This window comes from Nilaparvata lugens, chromosome 4 (genome assembly GCF_014356525.2).
Source record: "Nilaparvata lugens isolate BPH chromosome 4, ASM1435652v1, whole genome shotgun sequence".
NCBI classification, from domain to species: domain Eukaryota; kingdom Metazoa; phylum Arthropoda; class Insecta; order Hemiptera; family Delphacidae; genus Nilaparvata; species Nilaparvata lugens.
In genome coordinates this window covers 80,345,678-80,368,347 of record NC_052507.1, presented here as the reverse complement: position 1 = coordinate 80,368,347, position 22,670 = coordinate 80,345,678, and the positions used below count along the sequence as shown (strand labels likewise).

Genomic DNA, 22,670 nt, shown 5'->3' with positions numbered 1-22,670 from the left:
TCGACCGGTCGATGTCTGGTTGTCGTTCCATGGGATCACTAGTCTGCCCCGGTCGCCGCCTTTTGTTTCGGCTCTGGTCCACTCGAGTCACTGACTCAAAAGTATCCCTGAAGATAACCATATCTTAAAAATAATTTGATAAACTTTTATAAGCCAAGTAACTATTTATATGCAATGAAAGCATTGTAAAATAATGAACATTTGTGTTTTTCTACAGTTGTTTCAATATTCCGCAACTTTCAGTTTCAGTGTAGTTTATTCATTATAATAATGACGTTTTTAGGCATAAAGTTGCTTGTCACTACCCTTACCAAACAAAATTATTATGCTTCTAGGTTAAAGGTGGGTACGGTGTATTGTTTTCAACTTTTTCACACTATTTTTAATTTGATGATGAATAATATTTCATTTATAGCCCAATACAAACTTAGGTCTAGCTAGTGTAGACAAATTATAATTGTTAAAGTTTTCATAACTTTTTCGAAAACATTTAAAAGATTTTTCTTTAATGCCTACTGTACATAAATCGATGTTATTAACAACTACCGGTACTATGCTCTTCAATGTCAGTAAATTATTAAGTATAATAATTTTTTATAATAGTCTACCTGTTTACTCATCATAGAGTAGTTTTTTTTATTTGAACTTTTTCATAAATTAATTTGAAACAAAAGTAGCTTATTAGAATTTAGCCTACGCTGTTATCTCATCTAATGGTAGGTATCTAAGATATAAATAAATATGATGATATTTATCTCGGACCATTCCCGTGTTTGGATGGACACGTTAATCGTCGGTCCGGCTGCCTAAAATGCAGTTGTTAGGTCATGTCGGAGGCCCTAAATTTATCAGTTGCGACCTGAAAACTCTGACACCAGACCTGAGCCAGCCAGGTCACTTGATATTATTATCTAAAGGTGCAATTTCTTAGCGACGACTTTGAGCCGCGCGTTATTAGATATGAATCATATAAGTTGAAATGTTTTTTAAGCAATATAGTAGGCTAGTCAAAACTTCATTTGAAGAAATTCATTTGACGCCATAACGTTCATACAACATAAAAATCAACCATGAATAAACCAACCATTTATCCCTCAATGAGTGCTTTCAAGGATATTAGAGTCATGACAGTAAGACAAATGTATGTTTTGAGCGTGATTAATATTTTTGTAGATACAATTTTAATTTTATGCAATTAAATATGAAAATCATAGGACTAGGTATAATTTGTACAAATTCGCATCATATGTTTCAAACCTAACACTTATTCGTAAGCAATTAATTTATATAGCTCCAAAACTAATAATTCTATTCCACCCGGCTTATCATAGAACTACCTTCCAAAAGTGTACCAAGGAATATTAAGAAATGGATAACTGAGAGTCATATTTTGATTTGTATATTGTGTAGATAATTTAATTTACATCCATTGTATTGTACTACTATTCTGCTAATTTAAGAGTCTCGATACATAGCTTGATTAATTCTCTTAGAATTAAGTTGTAATTTATTTATGTTATTTTGTATACATCTTTTTTTTTTGTTTTAATTTGATGTGGATGACCGAAGTTTGACAATATGCTACTCCTACTGGCGAACAAGTGATTTTCACTTATGCCAGTGGTTTCATTTCCACCTCTTGTACCTTTATTTTGTGATAGAATGTAAGAAACTAGATTAAGGTACATTATCCTAAATTTTGTAATTGTTGAATTTTGTGGAGGAAATAAATTTGATTTGAATTGAATTGAATTGAAATCCAACGAGTCATTAAATCTAATGGATGCAGGAGGAATATCAAGGAATGAATAATATAAGCAATGAAAATGGCATCAACATGTCCGAAACATGTTGTGATTAAATATTTCAAAAAGGGTACTAAGATTTTTTTTTCTTTCTATTTTGAATAATATAAGTTATTATGCTCCAGCAGCGGCTTTAACCACAAGTCTCTAGCGTGGCTTTGTTTCAATTTTAGTAATGTTGGAGGTCTGGTCTGAATATCCACATAGATTTTAGGTTGTTATTTTGTACCTACCCTTACTATATCTAAGTTTCTATTTTTTGGTTATACATTTTTTTTCAGGCTTGGAAGCCAATTCAAAGATTTTTCTGGTCTGCATTATCAAAACGTCAATTCAGTACCACATCATTAGTTGATGCGCCTACACCAGTACACGCACCTCCACTAACAATCTTTTCTGAGGATGAAGCTCTTCTCAAGGAAACAGGTAAGCCTAACTTATTTTCAATTTTTCACACATGCATGTTCAGAGTGTATTTTCACCACATCACGCATGATTCATGTGTTGCTCGCCAGTGTGACCAATAATCATAGGTACTAACAATATGCTCAAATATATTTGGAGAACGCACAAGATAACCAATTTTTACTGTCTCGAATGACAGCAATGGGGGGGATCGCCCCCCTATTGTTGTTGTTTATTGTTTTTGAAGGGACGGATTCAAGGATCCAAAGGTTCAAAGAACCCCACACGTCAACCGAAGCTTATTGTGTTCCCAAGTAGTATGTTAGTTAGGCAAACCAATACCAATTTCCTTTACAAGAACCAGGAGATTTTCCCTAAACTAACATTCATCACCTGGTTGCAATCCTTGTCGCAATCCAGTGTGATATGCTTGGCAGTCTCTTCAGACTGATTAGTCCTCGTGACCTACGTGAGTTCCACTCCTGTTCTTTTTTGTAGATCCTTCCGCTGAGAGAGGGGACGCCAAACTGCCTCTAGGGCGCCCGGCCACCCTCGACTCAGCCTCTTGACCCACATTTGTGCCTGGTCTTTCACCCATCTCTGGTCTCTTGTGTTTTTCTTTTTGCCCCTCCGTAACTCTGCAGGGTCAAAAGCTTCACCTCTCACAACAAGTTTTACCTGAATGGCCGCCCTTCTTTGAGCAGTGGCGAGTTTTGGCCTCTCCACCCACAAACCTACGTGAGCTCCACTCCTGGCCTTTTTGTAGGTCCTTCCGCTGAGAGAGGGGACGCCAAACTGCCTCTAGGGCGCCCGGCGCCTGGCCACCCTCGACTCATCCTCTTGACCCACATTTTGTGCCTGGAGTTTCACCTATCCTGGTCTCTTGTTTTTTTCTTTTTGCCCCTACAAAACTGCCCTGATGGGCAGATTCCGTGGGTTTGAAGGCAAGGCAACTTCTGGAGTTGCCTTGAGGTCCATTTTAGTCGCCTCCTACGACAAGCATGGATACTGTGGGTGAATTATGTGTTTCAGCGCATTCTTGAGTACGATGTTCGATTCAAAGCTCCCCCAACCCACAGGGGGCATGGCCCCCCTATAATCTATAGGCCTATATATAAAAATTAATGTCTGTATGTGTGTTTGTTCCCTATAGACTTGAAAACTACTTGACAAAACGGCATGAAACTTTGGGAATATTTTGTGTGAATATTGGGGTGGTTTCTGACTAGAAATTTCAATAGGGGGGGCTAATTATAATTATTCATTAATCCATTTTACAGACCTATGTTTTCGTACTTCCGGCCAAGCGGCTACCGAAGAACGGAAAGATGATCATGATTCAAGATCATGTTGTGATCATCCTTATTTAAAGAGTTTGACAAATTACGACAGAACTTGAGTTTGTAGCCTAGGCCCGACTTAACATTAAACACTGGTGTGCCTTTTGATAATATGATTTAGCATCTAAACTTACCAGCTGTAATAAACAGGTCACCCGTGCGGTAGTTTGGAGTTGAAGTGCACCGTAGTTGATTGGTACCAGCTGCAGATAATGGTTCCTTAGAAGACCTATACAAATAATTATCAGCTCCCTATCATTGAGAAACTGGATAATGTTGGAAAAATATTATTCACCTCATGAAAGAGAGTTGTTCATATTGCAGTCATTAATTACTGAAGAAAGACAGAATATTTAAAATTTTGTTGAATTCAGCTTTGTTGATATTCATCCTATAATTTATTCATTACTATAATTTTGCTGTAATGTAAGCTATTGTATATAAGTGTATAAGCCAGTATATATTGTAATCTACATAAATAAAGTACTCAATCAATCAATCCTAAAATGGAAGATGGAAAGAATATGAAATTCTGTGTTATTCATCGTATATTGCATATTTCCTGGACCATCTATTGACAATTAATTAACAAGTATGAACGCATTGAATTCATCTTTGAAACACTGATTTAACCTATCTATTTTGTTTTTAATTCAACACTTAACTGATAGATATTACTAACAATTGATAGAGAAGAATATGTTTTCGGAATAATAAATGCTGCATGACTAAGCTTATAGGAAGTCCGTATTGAGATGTAAATGAAAATATTTATTGTCAGATAAATTTCATGATTCACCAAATAAAGTCAAGTATAGCATGAGATACATTGATTTTTTGGCGGTACGATGCTTGCCGGTCCAGCTAGCTTGTTATAATTATACAATACATTAAATTTTAACCGTGATTAATTTCACATGAACCAATCAGAGAAGGCGTTTTTGAAAAGACCGCTTCTCGTAGAATTAATAACGGTTAAAATTTAACCGGCACTAAGACAATTAATTGTTTCTTTGAAACGTGATGATCTGTTAAGGTCCTAATATCTTAAACTATTATTTTTTACTGAACTATTTATTTATGATGTGCTTGCAGCAAACAAGTTCGCAGACGAAATGGTCGCTCCCCTTGTCAAGAAAATGGAAAAAGACAAGAAAATTGACGAAGGACTCCTGAAAGCTCTTTTTGATAATGGGGTATGTTTTGTTATCTATAATAAATATTAAAGGAAATAATTGGCTCATACACGTACGGTATAGGAAATTCACGAATTCACATCATCACGTCTGAACTACTGGACTGATTAACTTGCAATTTTGCATAAATTGATTCTTATTTTACCGAGGATGGTTATATGCCTATTTTAACTTCCTCAAGATTTCAGTAGGTCAAGTTTTCAAAGTGTTTAATTAGGCCCTTGAAGATATATACTCCTGCAATTTGAAACTAGAATTCTATTTTGGAAAGCATACAGTCATATCATTATAATGTGATCCATTTGTATTCCCAGGTGGAAGAATATTTATTTATTTGGCCGGTTGCACATTTATTTACACAAACGCATACACAATCAATACAATGATCGGAAAAGAAAAAAACAGGCTATTGCCCAAAACTTCTTTAATTTCTCAATTTAGTTTCAATTTTTTTCTAACTAACAAAGTATTTCCTTGAGAAAAGTTTGCTCGTAATCAGTGAATTTAAAATAGTTTTGTAATGAGTGAAAAAATGAATAATATTTGTAGTTAATCATATAATTGACTTTATAACGTGAGCTTCACATACTGTGAATCAACGGTAATTTATAATGAACTTTATTTTCAGTTCATGGGCCTGGAGATAGACACTAAGTACGGTGGTGCAGGATCTTCGTTTTTCTCCAGCATTCTGATAATAGAGGAGATATCGAGGGTCGATCCAGCTCTGAGCATCATAGTCGACATTCAAAATACTCTCGTCAATGCGATGATAGCCAAGCTGGGCACACAGCAACAGAAAGACAAGTACTTGCCAAGGCTTGCTACTGATATGGTTTGTTAACAATAATTATGTATAAAATAGTGTGTCTCTTCCATTCTCTATTTTACAAAAAAGCAAATCGTTAAAATTAATTCCAGTATAATAATTAATATTTATATAAATAAATTAAAACAGGAGACACGATATAAATAGATTGAAAACACTTAAAACTTACATTAGAAATGGGGGGAAATTTTCGGTGACTGTGTCTCCTTTCTCAACCGAGAGTCTTCTCTATCTATTTATATCGTGTCTCCTGTTTTAATTATATTACAAACTTAAAGTGTCTTCTGTTATGTGCTATATATATATATATTATATATATATATATATATATATATTATATATATATATATATATAAAGCGAAATGGCACTCACTGACTGACTGACGGACTCACTCACTCACTCGCAGAACTAAAAATCTACCAGACCAAAAACGTTAAAATTTGGTAGGTATGTTCAGTTGGCCCTTTAGAGGCACACTAAGAACGGATTTGGAAAAATTTCCAAAGATACGCCCAAAATCTGCGTTTTCCTAGTGTTTTCTCAGCTTTATCGAGAACAAATGAACAGAAAATGTTCAAATTTAGTACAGAAGCTCAGCTAGGGTTTAATAATGTTGTGTTAGAAGGAATTTGCAATAACGTCAAAGATACGCCCAAAATTAGCTTTTTTGCTTTTTCTCAGATTTATGGAGAACAAGTGAACAGAAATTTGTCACCTGGTCATATGGGACATATATATGATTCATATATTTATCTCATATTGATCAGGATTTTAGAGTTTTATTTTACGAAAAGTTTAATGAACGGTGTTTCTGCCTTTGAACAGTTTTGTCATCGACAGAAAGATTGTTTATTTCACTTGTTATCAAAATTATTGTAGCTTCTGTTTTGTTTTTCATAACAAACGTGCTCTCGCTTGTGCGACTGATAAAAATATGTATTTGAAATGGCTTCATGTTTGGCATTGACTAAGTTATATATTAATACCCAAAATTTTTACTAGTCGGTGTGTGAGCTCGTTCGTTAGGACTGAGAGTAAAAGTCCGGCTGTTCTGGTGAAGGGGATAGATTTTGTTCTTGTTTTATAATACAGTTTTCCTGTCACAGTTCGGGCAGTTTAAAGAGAATTGTATTATTGAATAAGAAGGGATCTGAACCCACTTCATTAGATCAGTTTTTTATTTATTTTTCATTAATAATTAACGTCGCGATTAACCAGTGGATGCCAAATTGGGGGCCATTATCATAAAGGTAGGTGACTACTGAGTCATTGTTTTAATTTTTCCATAACCACAACAAATTTAATCTTCACTAGCAGCCAAGCGAGTAGCCCTTGAAATATTTATCTATTTATTGTTATTTCATAATTTATAATTATAATTCTAATTTTTGTACAAATAATTTATTGTTTTGTTTTAATTATCAAAACCAGTACGATCATTTCTTGTTTTCATTTCCCCACCTTTACATACTCGGTGTAGGCACATATTGCTTACAAATTGTTCAAATTTAGTACAGAAGCTAAGCTAGGGTGTAATAATGTTGTGTTAGAAGGAATTTGGAATAACGCCAAAGATACGGCCAAAATTAGCGTTTTTTTTTTGCATTTTCTCAGTTCTTTCATCAAGTAATAGACAGAAAATGTTCAAATTTGGTACAGAGGTTCAGCTAGGGTCTAAAACTTTTGTGATGAGGTGACTTTGATATTTCATCAAAGATACGCCCAAAATCAGCGTTTTTCTCAGCTTTTCTGCGTTTCTCAGTACTTTGACTTTCTGATGGAATGAAGCATGCTCAAATGAAAAATGCAGGCGAGCGAAGCGAGCCTGCTGATCTCATTTTGGACGATCCAGTCGGGGGTCTAGGGGGCGGAGCCCCTTGGCTAGACGGATATGGCGAGCCTGACGGCTAGTGTAATGATAATTTACGGGTTTAATTTAAAAACATTGTCGAAATGAAAGCAAATTAATGTAATCTTATATACTATTTCAAATTAATTGGTTCTGCACTATCCAATTCGAGTTGATATTTCACAAAAAATCCATTTTTAAGAACAATGCTGCTCATTATATTATGTGTATGCTATCTCTTTGCAATGAGATTCTAAAACATTAATAACAAATTCAATAAAAGGCACGGTTGAAATATAAATTATGCTTTCTTCATTAGCGCAGACTAATCAAATTCTCAAATTCTGATTCTCAAATTCTGTTTCTCAAATTCTGATGAATGTTTAATTATTTCTAAATAAAAGCTTTGAATTGTCTTAGGAACATCCCACATAATTCCACTTCAAGACGTGAGGAGAAAAAAATATAAATCCATTTTAATAGGTAACAGCAGTTAGCCATTCAAATTTAACTAGTCTATAAGTTAAACTAGTTTTAAATTCACCAAGTTTAACCAATGAGAAACGATAGCAAGAAGATATCCCATGGTATAGGTCGTTTATGTTCCAAATTCCAAGAAATTTATTCGTTCACTCAAGCCGAATCTTGTCTATTATTACTGTTTCGGCCGGGTGAGAGTGTAAGAACGGCATAGTATGAGAGACTACCAGCGTCACATATAGTCCAGGCAATGAATGCTCAAAAATGGGTATAGAGGGAAATGTTTGGAAGACAATTTTTGACCCCGCAGTTCTGTTCAGGGTAGTAATTTCACCCCCTACATTGAAGTTGCTATAACAATGAAAGGAAAACTTGGAATAGTGGAATAATACATCATTTCAAAGAGAATTCAATGTTCTACAAACGATGAGGATCAATTTTTACGATGCATTGTTTGAGAGTTATAAGCCCTGAAAGAGAAAAACATTGGATAAAAACCTGTTATTTAAACAATCAAGCACTTTCAAGAGCGAATATCTCGGGAACTATTGGGAATATCACACAATTTCACAAAACAAAAAGTCTAGAGAGTTTTTCAAGCTTCATTTTTGAATAGTTAGTTATGTCGGTTGAACGCATTGTTCCCAAGATATGAGCGTGGGAGCAAAACGCTGAAAAATGCAACTTTTAAATCACCCTCATCCCCTTAGCACATGAGTTAGGAATGGGGACTTTTGATATGTTCTCCTCCTAACTAGTATCAACAAAGCTACAAAGTCGAAAGTTGTGTTTGAAACATTCCCTCCAAATTCCTTTGTCAATTGGTCTATTGTTGCAAAACTGGAGATTTCACACTCAACAATAAAGCTGCTGCAACAGCTTTTAGGTGCAGGGAAGTTCGTAAAAGTGTGAAATTATACATCAAATTGAAGAGAATTTGATGACTTATTAGCTCATAATCAGCATAGATTTTTCCCATCAATTTATTTAAAAGTTATAAGAGTAAAAATTCAAAAAAGTGGAGGCAAACATGTTTTTTCAAAAATTTCTCACCTTCAAGAGCGGATATCTCGAAAACTAGAGAAGATGTAGAAAATGTTGTGGGATAAATATTGTAGGAGATTATGTAAGCTTTAATTTTGTATATAATAGTTATGTCCGTAAGATACATAGTTTTCGAGTTATATGCGAGAAACCGAAAAATGGTACCTTTGAACCAACCCCACCCCCTTAGCACAGGGTTTAGGGGTGGGGACTTTTGATATGTTTACCTCCTTACTACCCTGAACAGAACTGCGGGGTCAAAAATTGTATTCCAAACTTTTCCCTCTATAACCTTTCTTTGACTGGACTAATAGCTTCACGAAAAATTAATAATAGGACTATCGGCTTTAATTAACGGTAAACTTTCAAACCATGGTATATCTTCTCATGCTATCTTTTTTCTATGGCTTAACTCTTAACTCATTAAAGTTTAACTAGTTCCTTCAAATCTAGTGCAAATTCTGTTTCAGGCTTCGAGCTTCTGCTTATCAGAAACGCAATCCGGCTCCGATGCGTTTGCGCTGAGAACGAAGGCTGTCAAGGAAGGAAGTGACTACATTATCAACGGCTCCAAAATGTGGATTTCCAATTCAGATGTGGCCGGCCTATTTCTGGTCATGGTTAATGCTGATGTATCCAAGGTATTGTTCTATTACTTCCAAATTTATTTCTATTACTTCAAATATCCAATGAAAGCTATGTAAATAGAACTAGGGACTTCTGCTACTGCAAATATTGACCGAAGAATAGTAGAAGGAAATTTGAAGAATGAAACTGTCCAAGAATTTAGCCCAGACCGGTAATCAAACTTCGGTACCTCTCAGTTGCCGGCATTTTTCCTTTCAAATCAAAATATCGGGGCACCGAGCTTCGCTCGTTATTGTTATTTATTGATAAACAGAACACAATTCTCTAAAATGATCGTGTTTATATTTCACAGCTGGCTATATATTATCTTATGAATTTCGGGGATGCGTTATTTTGATTTTTCACATACTTACTCGCTCACTCACTTTTTTACTATCTCCTTTAACGTTCATGATCGGAGCGATTGCAGAGCGAGTGCGGAGCGTGTTGGAGGCGCGTATATCTGTACGCACCTCAATATTTCTAAATTGTTAAAAACGATGTGGCAACGTATTGGAGGGAGGAAAGAATAGTGCTATCTGCTTTGTCGAATGATGGACAAGAATTGAAACGCCAATCTTAAACAAATTGTACTGCCGTTATAACGTGGGCCTCACTATATGAATGTACTACTATAGGTCCACGTTATAATGGCAGTGTTTGATTAGCAATGATATTGCTATCCTTGTCTATCATTCAACAAAGCGGATAGCGCTACCTCTTTCTCGCTTTGCTTTGTTGCCAGATCGTCTTTTAAAAATGTAGAATTGATAACTAATTAACAAAATATTTCATCTTAATTATGAAAATCGATTAAGAAATTATTGAAAAATATAATGTATTGCTTAATAAAATATAGTTTATTATTTTAAACGAGAATGAACAGTCGATATTACATCAATAAACCTGTATCAGCTACCGTCTTACAGAAGGCATAGACAAGACTGAGGCATAGAATAGATACAGAATGGAAACTATCAATCAAACGCCTATCCAACCAATTCTTTTTACTTGGCACAAATACTAGACACGTCACGTGACTGCACAATCTAGTTAGAAAGTTCCGATCCTGGCCTTTTGATTGGCTCGCGGCAGTGAACGAGATCAATTGATCCGGATCAGTAAAGTGATCCGAACCTCCCATCAATACTATTACAATGCGGAACTTCCTAACAAGATGGCGGATTTTTGTGCCAGGGTACTATAGTGAGATCCATGTTATAATGGCAGTGTACGATTGACAATACTGTTGCTGTCCTTTTCTATCATACAACAAAACAGATAGCGCTATCTCTCTCTAGCTTTGCAATGTTGTCAGTTTGTCATAATATTTTATTTTTAATTTTGACAGTGACTGTAGAAAAGTTAACAATTCATTATCAGTCATCATTTTTTTTTATTCATTCTATCGAAATAATTGAGTACACAAGTCGTATAATTGATTTAAAATGTATTTTTGAATTAATTACATAATTTTTAGACATCACCATATAAGAAACACAAATTAAAATACCTGAAATGACATTTCAAAAGTTGATAACTAAGCATCCTAGACTTCATCCATGCTTCAATATTAGCCTACACGTATAGGTTAGACCTACTCGTACCAGTATAAATAATATTGAAAGGTTATTTCAAAAGTATTCAATTGAAATTACTTATTTTAAATAGGATTTCTATTTTCTATTATTTTTAAAAGAAATTCGAATAGAATATCTACCAAATAACTTAATTTATGTTGTTTTGAAATTCAGATTGTTGTATCACAGCTTTTTAAATTGGCTGCCATTTCAGGTTAGTATAAAAAAATTTGATCCTAGCTATGAAAGCAAATTTCAAATCAAATTATGGAAAAAAATTTCCTTGATTAATTTGATGACATTAAATTGATAATGTAATCAAGGAAATGATAATTATTATTAGATCAAATTTAATGGGATGAATTGAGTAACAGTTGTGTACACTTAGTGGCAAAATGAAGAGACTTGGCAACGTTTATCTCTTATCTTTCTCCACTGCCATTATAACTTCGACCTCACTGTAGCAAACTAGTATGAACTGTTCTGCTGTTTGAGTTGATTTTCCATGATGATTTTCTTCAGAAGCCTGTTGTCCATGCAAGCGTGCGGGGCAATGGCAAGGTATGTGCGCATGCGCGTACTCTTATTGCAGTTGACTGCTTTTTGACTAGTATTGTTGTTGTCCAGATGTTTCTCACTTGTCACGCTCCTCGATGATCGTAGCATGTTGTTGGTCCACAAATCTGTTGACAAATTAAAAATATTATGTGATGCACAGAAAGTTTATCTATGTTATACATGATTCATGACAGACTTCTGTAGGGAGAGTGAGGAAATTTGACAACATTGTAATGTAAATAAGTACGGAATGCGTACTGTAATCGATTCGATTAACACTAATCAATTAAAAACTAGTAGTTCTGTGAACAGTAGACCTCGCGCTCAGTAAGTTACATTGACCTGTATTTATGTTTTCTCAAAAATTAATAAATAATTTATCAATTTAAAATGTCTAGAAAAAATCCTTAATAAATATAGAGCTTTCTGTCTTATCGTACCGTGACGTGTCGTCCCGGAATGTGAGTGTGAGCGCTGTTATCAGGTCTGGCTGCAACTGTCTACAACGTTGATGGAAAGATACAATTTTCAAGATGTTCTATGTTTTTGAACGGGTAGTATTATAGTCAACTGTCTACTAACGTTGATGGAAAGATACATTTTCAATATGTTCGATGTTTTTGAACGGGTAGTATTATAGTCCACCAGACAGCTGAATTATGATGAATAATTCTATAGTCTGATTTTTACGGTAATATTGGCGTATGAAGGAGGCTCCTTTTTCCTTTTACATTATCCTTGAAATGCAAAATTTCCAAAAACCTTGTATATACGTCGACGCACAATTTAAAAAGGAACATACCTGTCAAATTTCATTAAAATCTATTACCGCGTTTCGCCGTAAATGCGCAACATAAAAACATATGAACATTTAAACACTTTTTAAACATTTTAACATTTAAACATTTTTAAACATTTAAACATTTAAACATTTAAACATTAAGAGAAATGCCAAACCGTCGTCTTGAATCTTAGACTTCACTTCGTTCGGTCAATAAATAGCATAAAGGTTATTAGGAGGATAGTGGGCCCTGTTTACGAAAATGGAATTTGGAGAAGGAGGAAAAATAGCGAAATCGAGCGCTTCCTGGGGAGTGGAGACATTGTTCGATTCATTAAAGCTGGCAGAATTAGGTGGATGAGGCACTTGGTGAGAATGAGTGATGAAAGGATTGCCAAATGTATAAGGAGAGAAAGAGTATACAATAGAAGAAGAAAGAATAGATGGACAGATGATTTAGAGCAGGATTTGAGAACGCTTAGAGTTCGCAACTGGAAAAGGCAGGCAGAGGATCGGGAGAGATGGAGAGGCTTTGTGAGGGAGGCCAAGGGTTGTAGCGACCGGTAGAGCTGAGGAGTAAGTAAGTATGTATACATAAAGATTTAGACTGAAATAAAACTTGGTATTTACAGAAAAATATATTTAAATAATGTGGTTGAATATTCTGTTAGAATTTTCATTTCTGTTTGACTCTTCATTTCAAGTTTTTAACATATTTTGTCTATTTTAACACGCACTGTATGTGTATGAAATTGCTTACGTCAAAAAGGACAGTGCCTCATTGATAGGTACTTCATTAATAAATAGGTAGGTGTTCATTAATACCTTTTTATAGTAGCAACTCGACTATTAGAAATGTATGTTTTTCATTCTCATTTTATATGCTTACTAGTAGGTAACCCGTGCTTCGCAAGGGTCTATTTTAAAACTGCAAAATGAAAACTTGACGTAATAAAAAATCAAAATTTGAAAATAGACCTATAACCATCCTCGGTTAATGAAGAGTCTATATGCAAAATTTCAAATTAATCAGTTGAGTATATTTCAGAGGTGATGATGCGTCAAACATAATTCCCTATTCCTCACGTGTATAAGCCAGTTCTTTCCTTTATTATAGTATAGAAAACTGAAGAATACATAATACTTGGAAACCTCACAGAATCATATTGATTTTTCCAATACATCAATAAATTTTAGTTCGATTAGGATCCTCCTCAATTTGAATCAGGCAGCCTTTTGTTTTCCCAATTCCAAACAAAATACCTAAAATACTCGTTTCACTGTGAATTCGTGTCTGATAGTACATTATAACTGAAGAATATAAATTATTTCTTATTTTATTGTGATCTATTCATGTTTTTCTTATGAAATTCAATTATAGGCCTACAGCATGAAGACTATATCCAATTCATTTGTACTGGTGGCAAAATTTTACATTAAAAATAATTATTTGATAAAATCCAAGTTCAATAGTAATGAAAACAAATTCCTTCAAAAAATAATTGATATAATACGTTTCGAGGGAAAAATTAAGAACAAAAATATGGGAATCGAATCCTCGGGGATTCGAACCGAGGAACCATCGCTCCGTAAGCAGGCCTTTTACCGCTGCGCTACGTAGACGTTCGTAAATGGTAGTCTTATAACCTGCTCATAAATAGACACACTTTGGGCTATGAAACTTCATGTAGCCTACGGTAGCAGATGAATTTGAACATTAATTCTGAAAAATCTAGAAGGAAAATTGAAATTTAGGCTTCCAGGTGCACGAGATTGATATTTTTAGAATCTATGTTCAATATTTGGAGATCTAAATCATTCCCGTTTTTCCGGTATGCAATCCACAAGTTGACATGTTTTGATGCGAACAAACGGACACACGAACAAACACAACCCTACTCTCTCTTATTATATAGATGAATCAATTCCCTTCATAAAAGTTGGAAATTAGGAACGTAACTAGTTTTATTCAGTACGGTACCGTACTCCATATTTGAAAATATCAAATTTTTTATGGTAATTTTTCTTTTATGGTTGAGAAACAAATATTTTAATTAATTTTACTTAATACTAAATTAATTACTTTATTTTGTAGCCTATCTACTCACATATTAGGCACTTCGGCTTACTGTAATCAAATCAAACTATGAAAACCTGATTCAAACGATAAACTTACAAATGTTTTCTGACTGATCTAATACCGTTCTTGTATCAAACTGACTGACGTGAGAATCGAGCAGTTTTTGAATTGGAATTTCTCTGAACTCGCATGAAATCACTGCAATTAAGATTATTCTCATACCGATAATAACAATAATCTTGAGATTATTTTGCTCCAATAAAACTATTATTCGCCTTTAATAACTGCGTTCTCCATAGCTCTGATAAATCATCATCATCATCATCATCATCATCATCTTCATCATCATCATCATCATCATGTCTCTTTGAAGTCTCAACATGAGTGGAGTGCTAATAAAGTTTGGCAATTATTCTTGAACCATTTAATCATCATGGCCATCCTAAACTTGATTTGATTTATTATCTGTCATAAAGTGGATCAGATTTGTACTGCTATATGTGATTTCTTCATTGTTTCACAAGTAAGGCAATAACATTTTTGACCGAGCAAAGTGAGGTCTAAGATTCAAGTCGACGGTTTGGCATTCCTCTTAATGTTATATGTTGCGCATTTACGGCGAAACGCGGTAATAGATTTCCATGAAATTTGACAGGTATGTGGTTCCTTTTTAAATTGCGCGTCGACGTATATACAACGTTTTTAGAAATTTTGCATTTCAAGGTAATATAAAAGGAAAAAGGAGCCTCCTTCATAAGCCAATATTAGATTAAAAATCTGGTGTGGCGCACTCACACAACTTTCCTTGCCGTTATGGAAATTAATCACGTGACGCTAGTGTTCCCGCGCATCTCAAGTCTACTATTCAAAGATTTGAGCTAGTTGGTGACAGGGCAATAACGCTGGAGACACACGAGGTCTGCTATCTCTTCATAGTGAATCATTTAATAGAATCAACAGTTGCCAACAGTTTGCAATTGGATAATAACATTTTCTCGAATTTCGAGCTTATTTTTAATTTTAGGTGAAAATGTTACTGATCATTTATTGTAGAGATTTTCATGCTAAATCTTTTCCATTCAGATTTTTTTGTTTAAATTGTATCTGAAGCCCGACAATTGGGAATCTAAAATCAAACTTTGCATAGATGGGGCGGAGCTCCTGAAATTTTTACAGATATGGGCTTGTGGCAGTTTATATAGCTTATCAATGACTATTTTAGGTATAAATTTGATCAAAATCGTTGGAGCCATTTTCTAGAAAATCGCGAAAACCCTGTTTTCGACAACATCTCCGCCTTCGCCATTTTAGCCGCCATCTTGATTCGCATTTGATCGAAGTTGTTCGTATCGGATCCTTATAGTGTAAGGACCTTAAGTTCCAAATTCAAGTCATTCCGTTAATTGAGAGATGAGATATCGTGTACACAGACACACAAAACTCTCTCTCACACACACACATCTATATTGAGGGTTAAGTTTAAGAGAGGGCCGGCTGCGCCCTAACTTCGCCCTCCTAGGTTTTTAATAAAGGCAGCTAATCAATCAATCAATCAAACACACACACACACACACACCACACACACACACACACACACACAAATTGGGGTACCTTAATTTTTTTCTGAAAGCAATACTTTCCTTACTTATGGTAATAGGGCTAGGAAAGTAGCCAGTCTATTGCTGTATTTCCATGAGGTCTATAGTTTCAATCAGGTACTTGTGGATGAGAATACTGCGTGAGGTCTACTGTTCACAGAACTACTAGTACTACCCGTTCAAAAACTTCTAACATCTTGAAAATGTATCTTTCCATCAACGTTAGTAGACAGTTGCAGCCAGACCTGATAACAGCGCTCACACTCACATTCCGGGACGACACGTCACGATACCATAGGACAGAAAGCTCTATGTTTATTTAGGATTTTTTTCTAGACATTTCAAATTGATAAATTATTTATTAATTTTTGAGAAAACATAACAACAGGTCAATGTAACTTACTGAGCGTCTACTGTTCACAGAACTACTAGTTAGAGAATTATATCAATCTTGGACTGAAGATAACATACAATCAAATTTAGCATTACACCTTGAATACCTCAATATTTTGAAGATGGATGAGATCAGACGTAAAAACTCATTTATGAAAGTCATTGTTAATGATGGTTAATGAAAAATTGAAATCTCATTTTCAAATAAGATTCTATTTTTTCATCACATTATTTATAATATATTCATTTAAATTAATTTCATTTTTGTTTTGGACTGCGTTCTGTCGTAGAGAAAACATAGGTAGATACTATGGTAAACATAGGTAATATTCTAATATCATATTACTTCCTCTATTTATCTCTTTTCTATATAGGGCTACTTGTACATAAATATAAAGAAAAATAAAAATCTCAGTACCCTTTTAAAAATATTTATCACAACATGTTTCGGACATTTATGCCATTTTCAAGTGAAATATGTTGTGATAAAATATTTTTAAAAGGGTACTGAGATTTTTATTTTTCTTTATATTTATTTATTCATATGCAAATACAATTCAGGTAAAAACAACAGGCATTCGCCCAAAACTGCTTCAAACCTTAATTTGGAATACACAGTCTAAAGGTTATTCTACTTACTATTTATACTTCCTCTATTCTTATCCTTTCGTTCTATGATATAATCTTTCATTGATTCATTTCAAAACAAAGCATCATGGAACTTTCTTCTACAATAAAAGTGAAAAGGTGTGCTGTGTAAATTTTATGAGTTGGGAAAATTTATAATATTTGGATTGATTTTTCAGGGATACAGAGGTATAACTTGCTTCATCGTTGAAAGAGATACTCCTGGATTATCAATTGGAAAGAAGGAGGATAAACTTGGCATGAGATGTTCTGGAACCTGCACTGTTAATTTTGATAATGTTCGGGTGAGTAACTTGCTAATTATTTTAAAAAAACTTCTATTTTATTAATATTTTTTCAGTTTAATCTCACAGTTTCAAGGAAAACGTTTAGATCCTACGTATAAAGAAGATGGGTTTTAAAAACTCAACTAATGAAGTGGTAAATGCACTTACTTTTTATCATCAGTGGTGATAGTTTCGATCTGATGTGGGTCATCATCATAAACATCATGTCTGATGATGATCTACACCAAGTTGAAACGATTGTCACTGCAAAATTAAGGGCATTATCCACTTCATAAGTGTTTTTAAATTAATAGTAGAAAGGATTGGATAGAATAGAATAGTCTATTGGTTTAAAAATAATATCGGGGACCGAGCTTCGCTCTGGAGTACGCGAGCATAGAAAGTTTATTACGAAAGAAGAAATTATAATAAAATTTATACAGAAATGTTGTATCTAATCACAGTAAATTGAAATTAATTCCCAGAGGAATTCAAAAATTTCTCTCACAAAGACCCAGTTGTACAAAAGTTAAATTTTAATCACTTCACGTGAACCAAATCAGAGAAGACTATTTCAAAAAGATGGATCTACTGGAATCAATCAGGATTGAAAATAACACGGTTTTTTGCAACCGGCACTAAGCACCTGATTGAATGAGTCATATGAGTTATAGTTTCTCCATCTTATTATATTGTAGTTCGATTGATATGTTTTACATTTTTAAAAATTGCGTGAATGGATAAATTTTACCTTCAAGAAAGCTAATTACAATTCAAAATATGTAACTTGAATTCTGTATAAGTTTCCTTACCATTGAAACTTTTAAAAGAACAGTTGCTGAATGATTAAAACTGTAAGGGCTCTACTCTTCTGATTAGTTAATTTGTATTTGAGTATTTGATTAGGTCACATCGACATTAGAAGTTTATAGATTGTTTCTTGATGAATTAAAGTATTTGTATATTTAATAATAATATTTTGTAGCCTAATTGACGATGCCTATTGTAAAATTGGACACATTTATGTTATGGCAATCAATCAAATCAGGTCATAGATTTAAAAATTCACTGAGAAATAAGAAATCAATTCGGCTAACTCATAAGAAAAGTGATATGTACTCTTGAAGTATACTAGTTATGGAAGTCTCTATTCAGATTTTTTCATTCTGTTTTCAAGTCAACTACATTTTTGAATCATGAAGGAGAGCTGAAAATATAAATGAAAGGGTTCTATTGATTCTATTGTTACCTGAACAACCTTTTTATTGTCCAAAAAAAATATTATTAAAACCATTTTGAATAAACCGAGATTATACCCCACTCATCAAATTTTCCAGGAATTTGATTTATTCACAGTTAGACAACTCTACGTTAAAACTTTACTTAAATACTTATTAATTAAAAAATAAAAGCAAATTTCCTAAATTAAATAAACATGTCTACAACTTCAGACCAAATATAATAGAAAAATTCCAAATTTATCCTACAAAGCTAACTTTCATTAGAAGACAATTGATTTACACAAGCAGCAAATTGATAAATGTAATACCTTTTGATTTAAATGATAAAATATCAAAGAAGAGCATAACAGAGTGGATTAAAGCCATTAGAGGTGAATATTTCTTCACTTTGAACCTAGCACTGTGATTTGTTTTTTTTTTCTGTTTCAGTTTTCAGTTTGGTATTTCTCTGAATTCTGACCTTTTATAAATTATCAATATAGGTGTGAATTATTCTACTTTGGACCACATTTTTAAAGTATATTTTGTGTTTCTATTTTTGTTATAAAGCTTTTCGTTTCAGTTTCTAGTTATTTTAAGGATTTTTTTAAGCAACTATCACCAGCGAGCAAAGATTTTTCTTTTTGCTGGTGATGCCTAGAAATTTTATAATTGGCTTTTACTGCTCTCATGTATATGCATGTATGTGTAATATTGTATTATGAACAATTTATTTTCATTTTTGCTCGTGTATGTATGTGCAAAAGCAAATTATTGTTTGTTCTCTTTTTGGCAATAAATGAATTTGATTTGATTCTATAAAATGAAAGGAGATCTATAGAAATAAATGAATAATAAGTTATTACATTGAAGAATATTAGTTGAATTGTGTTGTAGGTGCCAGAGTCGAATATACTGGGTGAGTTTGGCAGTGGTTACAGATACGCGGCTGGCTTCTTGAACCAGGGCCGGATTGGCATTGCTGCTCAGATGGTGGGATTGGCTCAAGGCTGCTTCGATGCCACTGTTCCGTACACTCTGCAGCGGGAGCAGTTTGGTAACAAGATCTTCTCGTTTCAAGTAAGTCCAATATATCAACTGAAATCTCCGACAAAATCTGTTTTTGAACAGTATGAAATAGAACTCTGAATGAAATAGCTATTTATGTACTCTATAGAACCGTCAATTATCGCCCCCGGAATGACTTATATTGAATGAAAATATATTTATGAACTCTAAAGAAAAAATCTGGTGTGGCGCACTCACACAACTTTCTTTGCCGTTATGAAAATTTATCACCTGAAGCTAGTGTTCACGCGCATCTCAAGTCTAGTAATTCAAAGATCTGAGCCAGCTGGTGACAGGACAATAATGCTGGAGACACATGAGGTCTGCTATCTCTTCATAGTGAATGATTTGATAGAATCAACAGTTGACAACAGTTTGCAATTGAATAATCACATTTTCTCGAATTTCGTGCTTATTTTCAATTTTAGGTGAAAATGTTATTGAACATTAATTGTAGAGATTGTCATGTTCAATCTTTTCCACAAGAATTTTTTTGTTTAGATTGTATCTGAAGCCTGATACTTGGGAATCTAAAATCAAACTCTGCATAGATGAGGCGGAGCTCCTGAAATTTTTACAGATATCAGACTTGTGGCAGTTGATAGAGCTTATCAATGAGAATTTTATGTAGTCAATAAATTTGATCAAAATCGTTGGAGCCACTTTCGAGAAAATCGCGAAAACCCCTGTTTTTGACAACATTTTCGCCATTTTAGCCGCCATCTTGAATTGCATTTGATCGAAATTGTTTGTTTCGGATCCTTATATTGTAAGGACCTTAAGTTCCAAATTCCAAGTCATTCCGTTGATTGGGAGATGAGATAATATCGTGTACACACACACACACACACACACACACACACACACACACACACACACACACACACACACACACATACACATACACATACACACCAATACCCAAAAACCACTTTTTTGGACTCAGGGGACCTTGAAACGTATAGAAATTTAGAAATTTGGGTACCTTAATTTTTTTCGGAAAGCAATACTTTCCTTACCTATGGTAATAGGGCAAGGAAAGTAAAAATTTACTATATTGGCCCCGAAATGAGAGTCTTTTCAGGCTTGTAAAGGTAGAAACATGTTTGAGCGGCGAATGTAGCTTCAAGCTCAAGAATGTTGAATGTAATTCATTTTTGTATTTGAATGGTGGCGCACATATTGGAGCGGTATTTTTTGAGTTTTTGACCCATTTAAATACAGGGTGTGGCAGCGAAACTTCCTTTTTTAAGTAAATAAAACTCTTTGTATGGATCTTATAGTTTGTATTTATTTTTTGTAATGTAGACACATATATAAAGTTTTGTTTCAATTAGTTTTGGATATCAAATCAGGTAGATGACATCCCCCAAGCATGATACACCTTAAACTTGAAGTGTTTTGTAACAAAATGACACCTTTCTCAATTCTTTAAGTAATTTCGATAAATATTTATGTGCTTCCAAAGTTGTAAAGTCCTATTATAATCACTCTGTATAATTGTTTTACTTTTATTTATTGTGGGCAAAATTTACTCTTAACGTACTGTATTATAAATCCAAGGATCTCTTATTTTGAAAAGAATAAAAATTGCTGTATCTTTAAGATAACGGCGCTAGATACGAAAAAGTAACTTTCTGAATGGTGATTGGTCTGCGGTTTTTTACACTCTGTATAATTCTGGAAATGTTCCTCCGCTCAACTAACCTAATACAGCTATTGATTTTGAAATACAAATACTATATACTATATTATAGGAACGGTATTCATCAATTTTGTTCTAGTTTATTTTACTTTCCTTGACCTATTACCATAGGTAAGGAAAGTATTGCTTTCCGAAAAAAATTAAGGTACCCCAATTTCTAAATTTCTATACGTCTCAAGGTACCCTGTGTCCAAAAAAGTGGTTTTTGGGTATTGGTCTGTAGGTGTGTGTGTGTGTGTGTGTGTGTGTGTGTGTGTGTGTGTGTGTGTGTGTGTGTGTGTGTGTGTGTGTGTGTGTGTGTGTGTGTGTGTGTATGAGTGTATGTGCGTCTGTGTACACGATATCTCATCTCTCAATTGACGGAATGACTTGAAATTTGGAACTTAAGGTCCTTACACTATAAGGATTCGACACGAACAATTCGTATAAAATGCAATTCAAGATGGCGGCTAAAATTGCGAAAATGTTGTCAAAAACAGGGTTTTTCGCGATTTCCTCGAAAACGGCTCCAATGATTTTGATTAAAGTTATACCTGAAATAGTAATCGATAAGCTCTATCAACTGCCACAAGTCCCATATCTGTAAAAATTTCAGGAGTTCCGCCCCATCTATGCAAAGTTTGATTCTAGATTCTTAATTATCAAGCTTTAGATACAATTTAAACAAAAAATTTCAAGTGGAATAGATTGAGCATGAGAATCTCTACAATTAATGTTCAGTAACATTTTCACCTAAAATTAAAAATAAACGCGAAAATCTATTGCAACTATTGGCAACTGAAACTATTGGCAACTATTGGCTTTTTAATTTTCACCTAAAATTAAAAATAAACGCGAAAATCTATTGCAACTATTGGCAACTGTTGATTCTATAAATGATTCACTATGAAGAGATAGCAAAATTCGTGTGTCTCCAGCGTTATTACCCTGGCTCTAATCTTTGAATACTAGACTTGAGATACGCGGAAACACTACCGTAGGTGATCAATTTTCATAACGGCAAGGAAAGTTGTGTGAGTGCGCCAAACCAGATTTTTACTAGAGAATTCGTTACGTTACTAGAAATAATATGCATTTCAAAAAACAAATTTAAATAAGACCAAATTATTATACAACTAAAGTATATTCTAATTTTCTAAGATGATTTTTGTAATCTTACCTGAATTATTATCTAGACGTGTATCTTCTACATCAATG

The 22,670-nt window shown here is 33.9% G+C and overlaps 1 protein-coding gene across 1 annotated transcript in view; it reads left to right on the top strand.

Moving 5' to 3' along the window:
* Window positions 1-125: 125 nt before the first annotated feature.
* The window catches only part of LOC120351215 (short/branched chain specific acyl-CoA dehydrogenase, mitochondrial-like), a 25,355-nt gene continuing 2,810 nt past the window's right edge, over window positions 126-22,670 (top strand). The window contains exons 1-7 of the mRNA XM_039427589.1: window positions 126-342; window positions 2,087-2,231; window positions 4,646-4,746; window positions 5,375-5,581; window positions 9,420-9,590; window positions 17,373-17,498; window positions 19,598-19,780. Of these exons, the coding sequence (XP_039283523.1) occupies window positions 271-342; window positions 2,087-2,231; window positions 4,646-4,746; window positions 5,375-5,581; window positions 9,420-9,590; window positions 17,373-17,498; window positions 19,598-19,780 (1,005 nt within the window). The 5' untranslated portion in view covers window positions 126-270. The remainder of the gene's footprint in view (window positions 343-2,086; window positions 2,232-4,645; window positions 4,747-5,374; window positions 5,582-9,419; window positions 9,591-17,372; window positions 17,499-19,597; window positions 19,781-22,670) is intronic.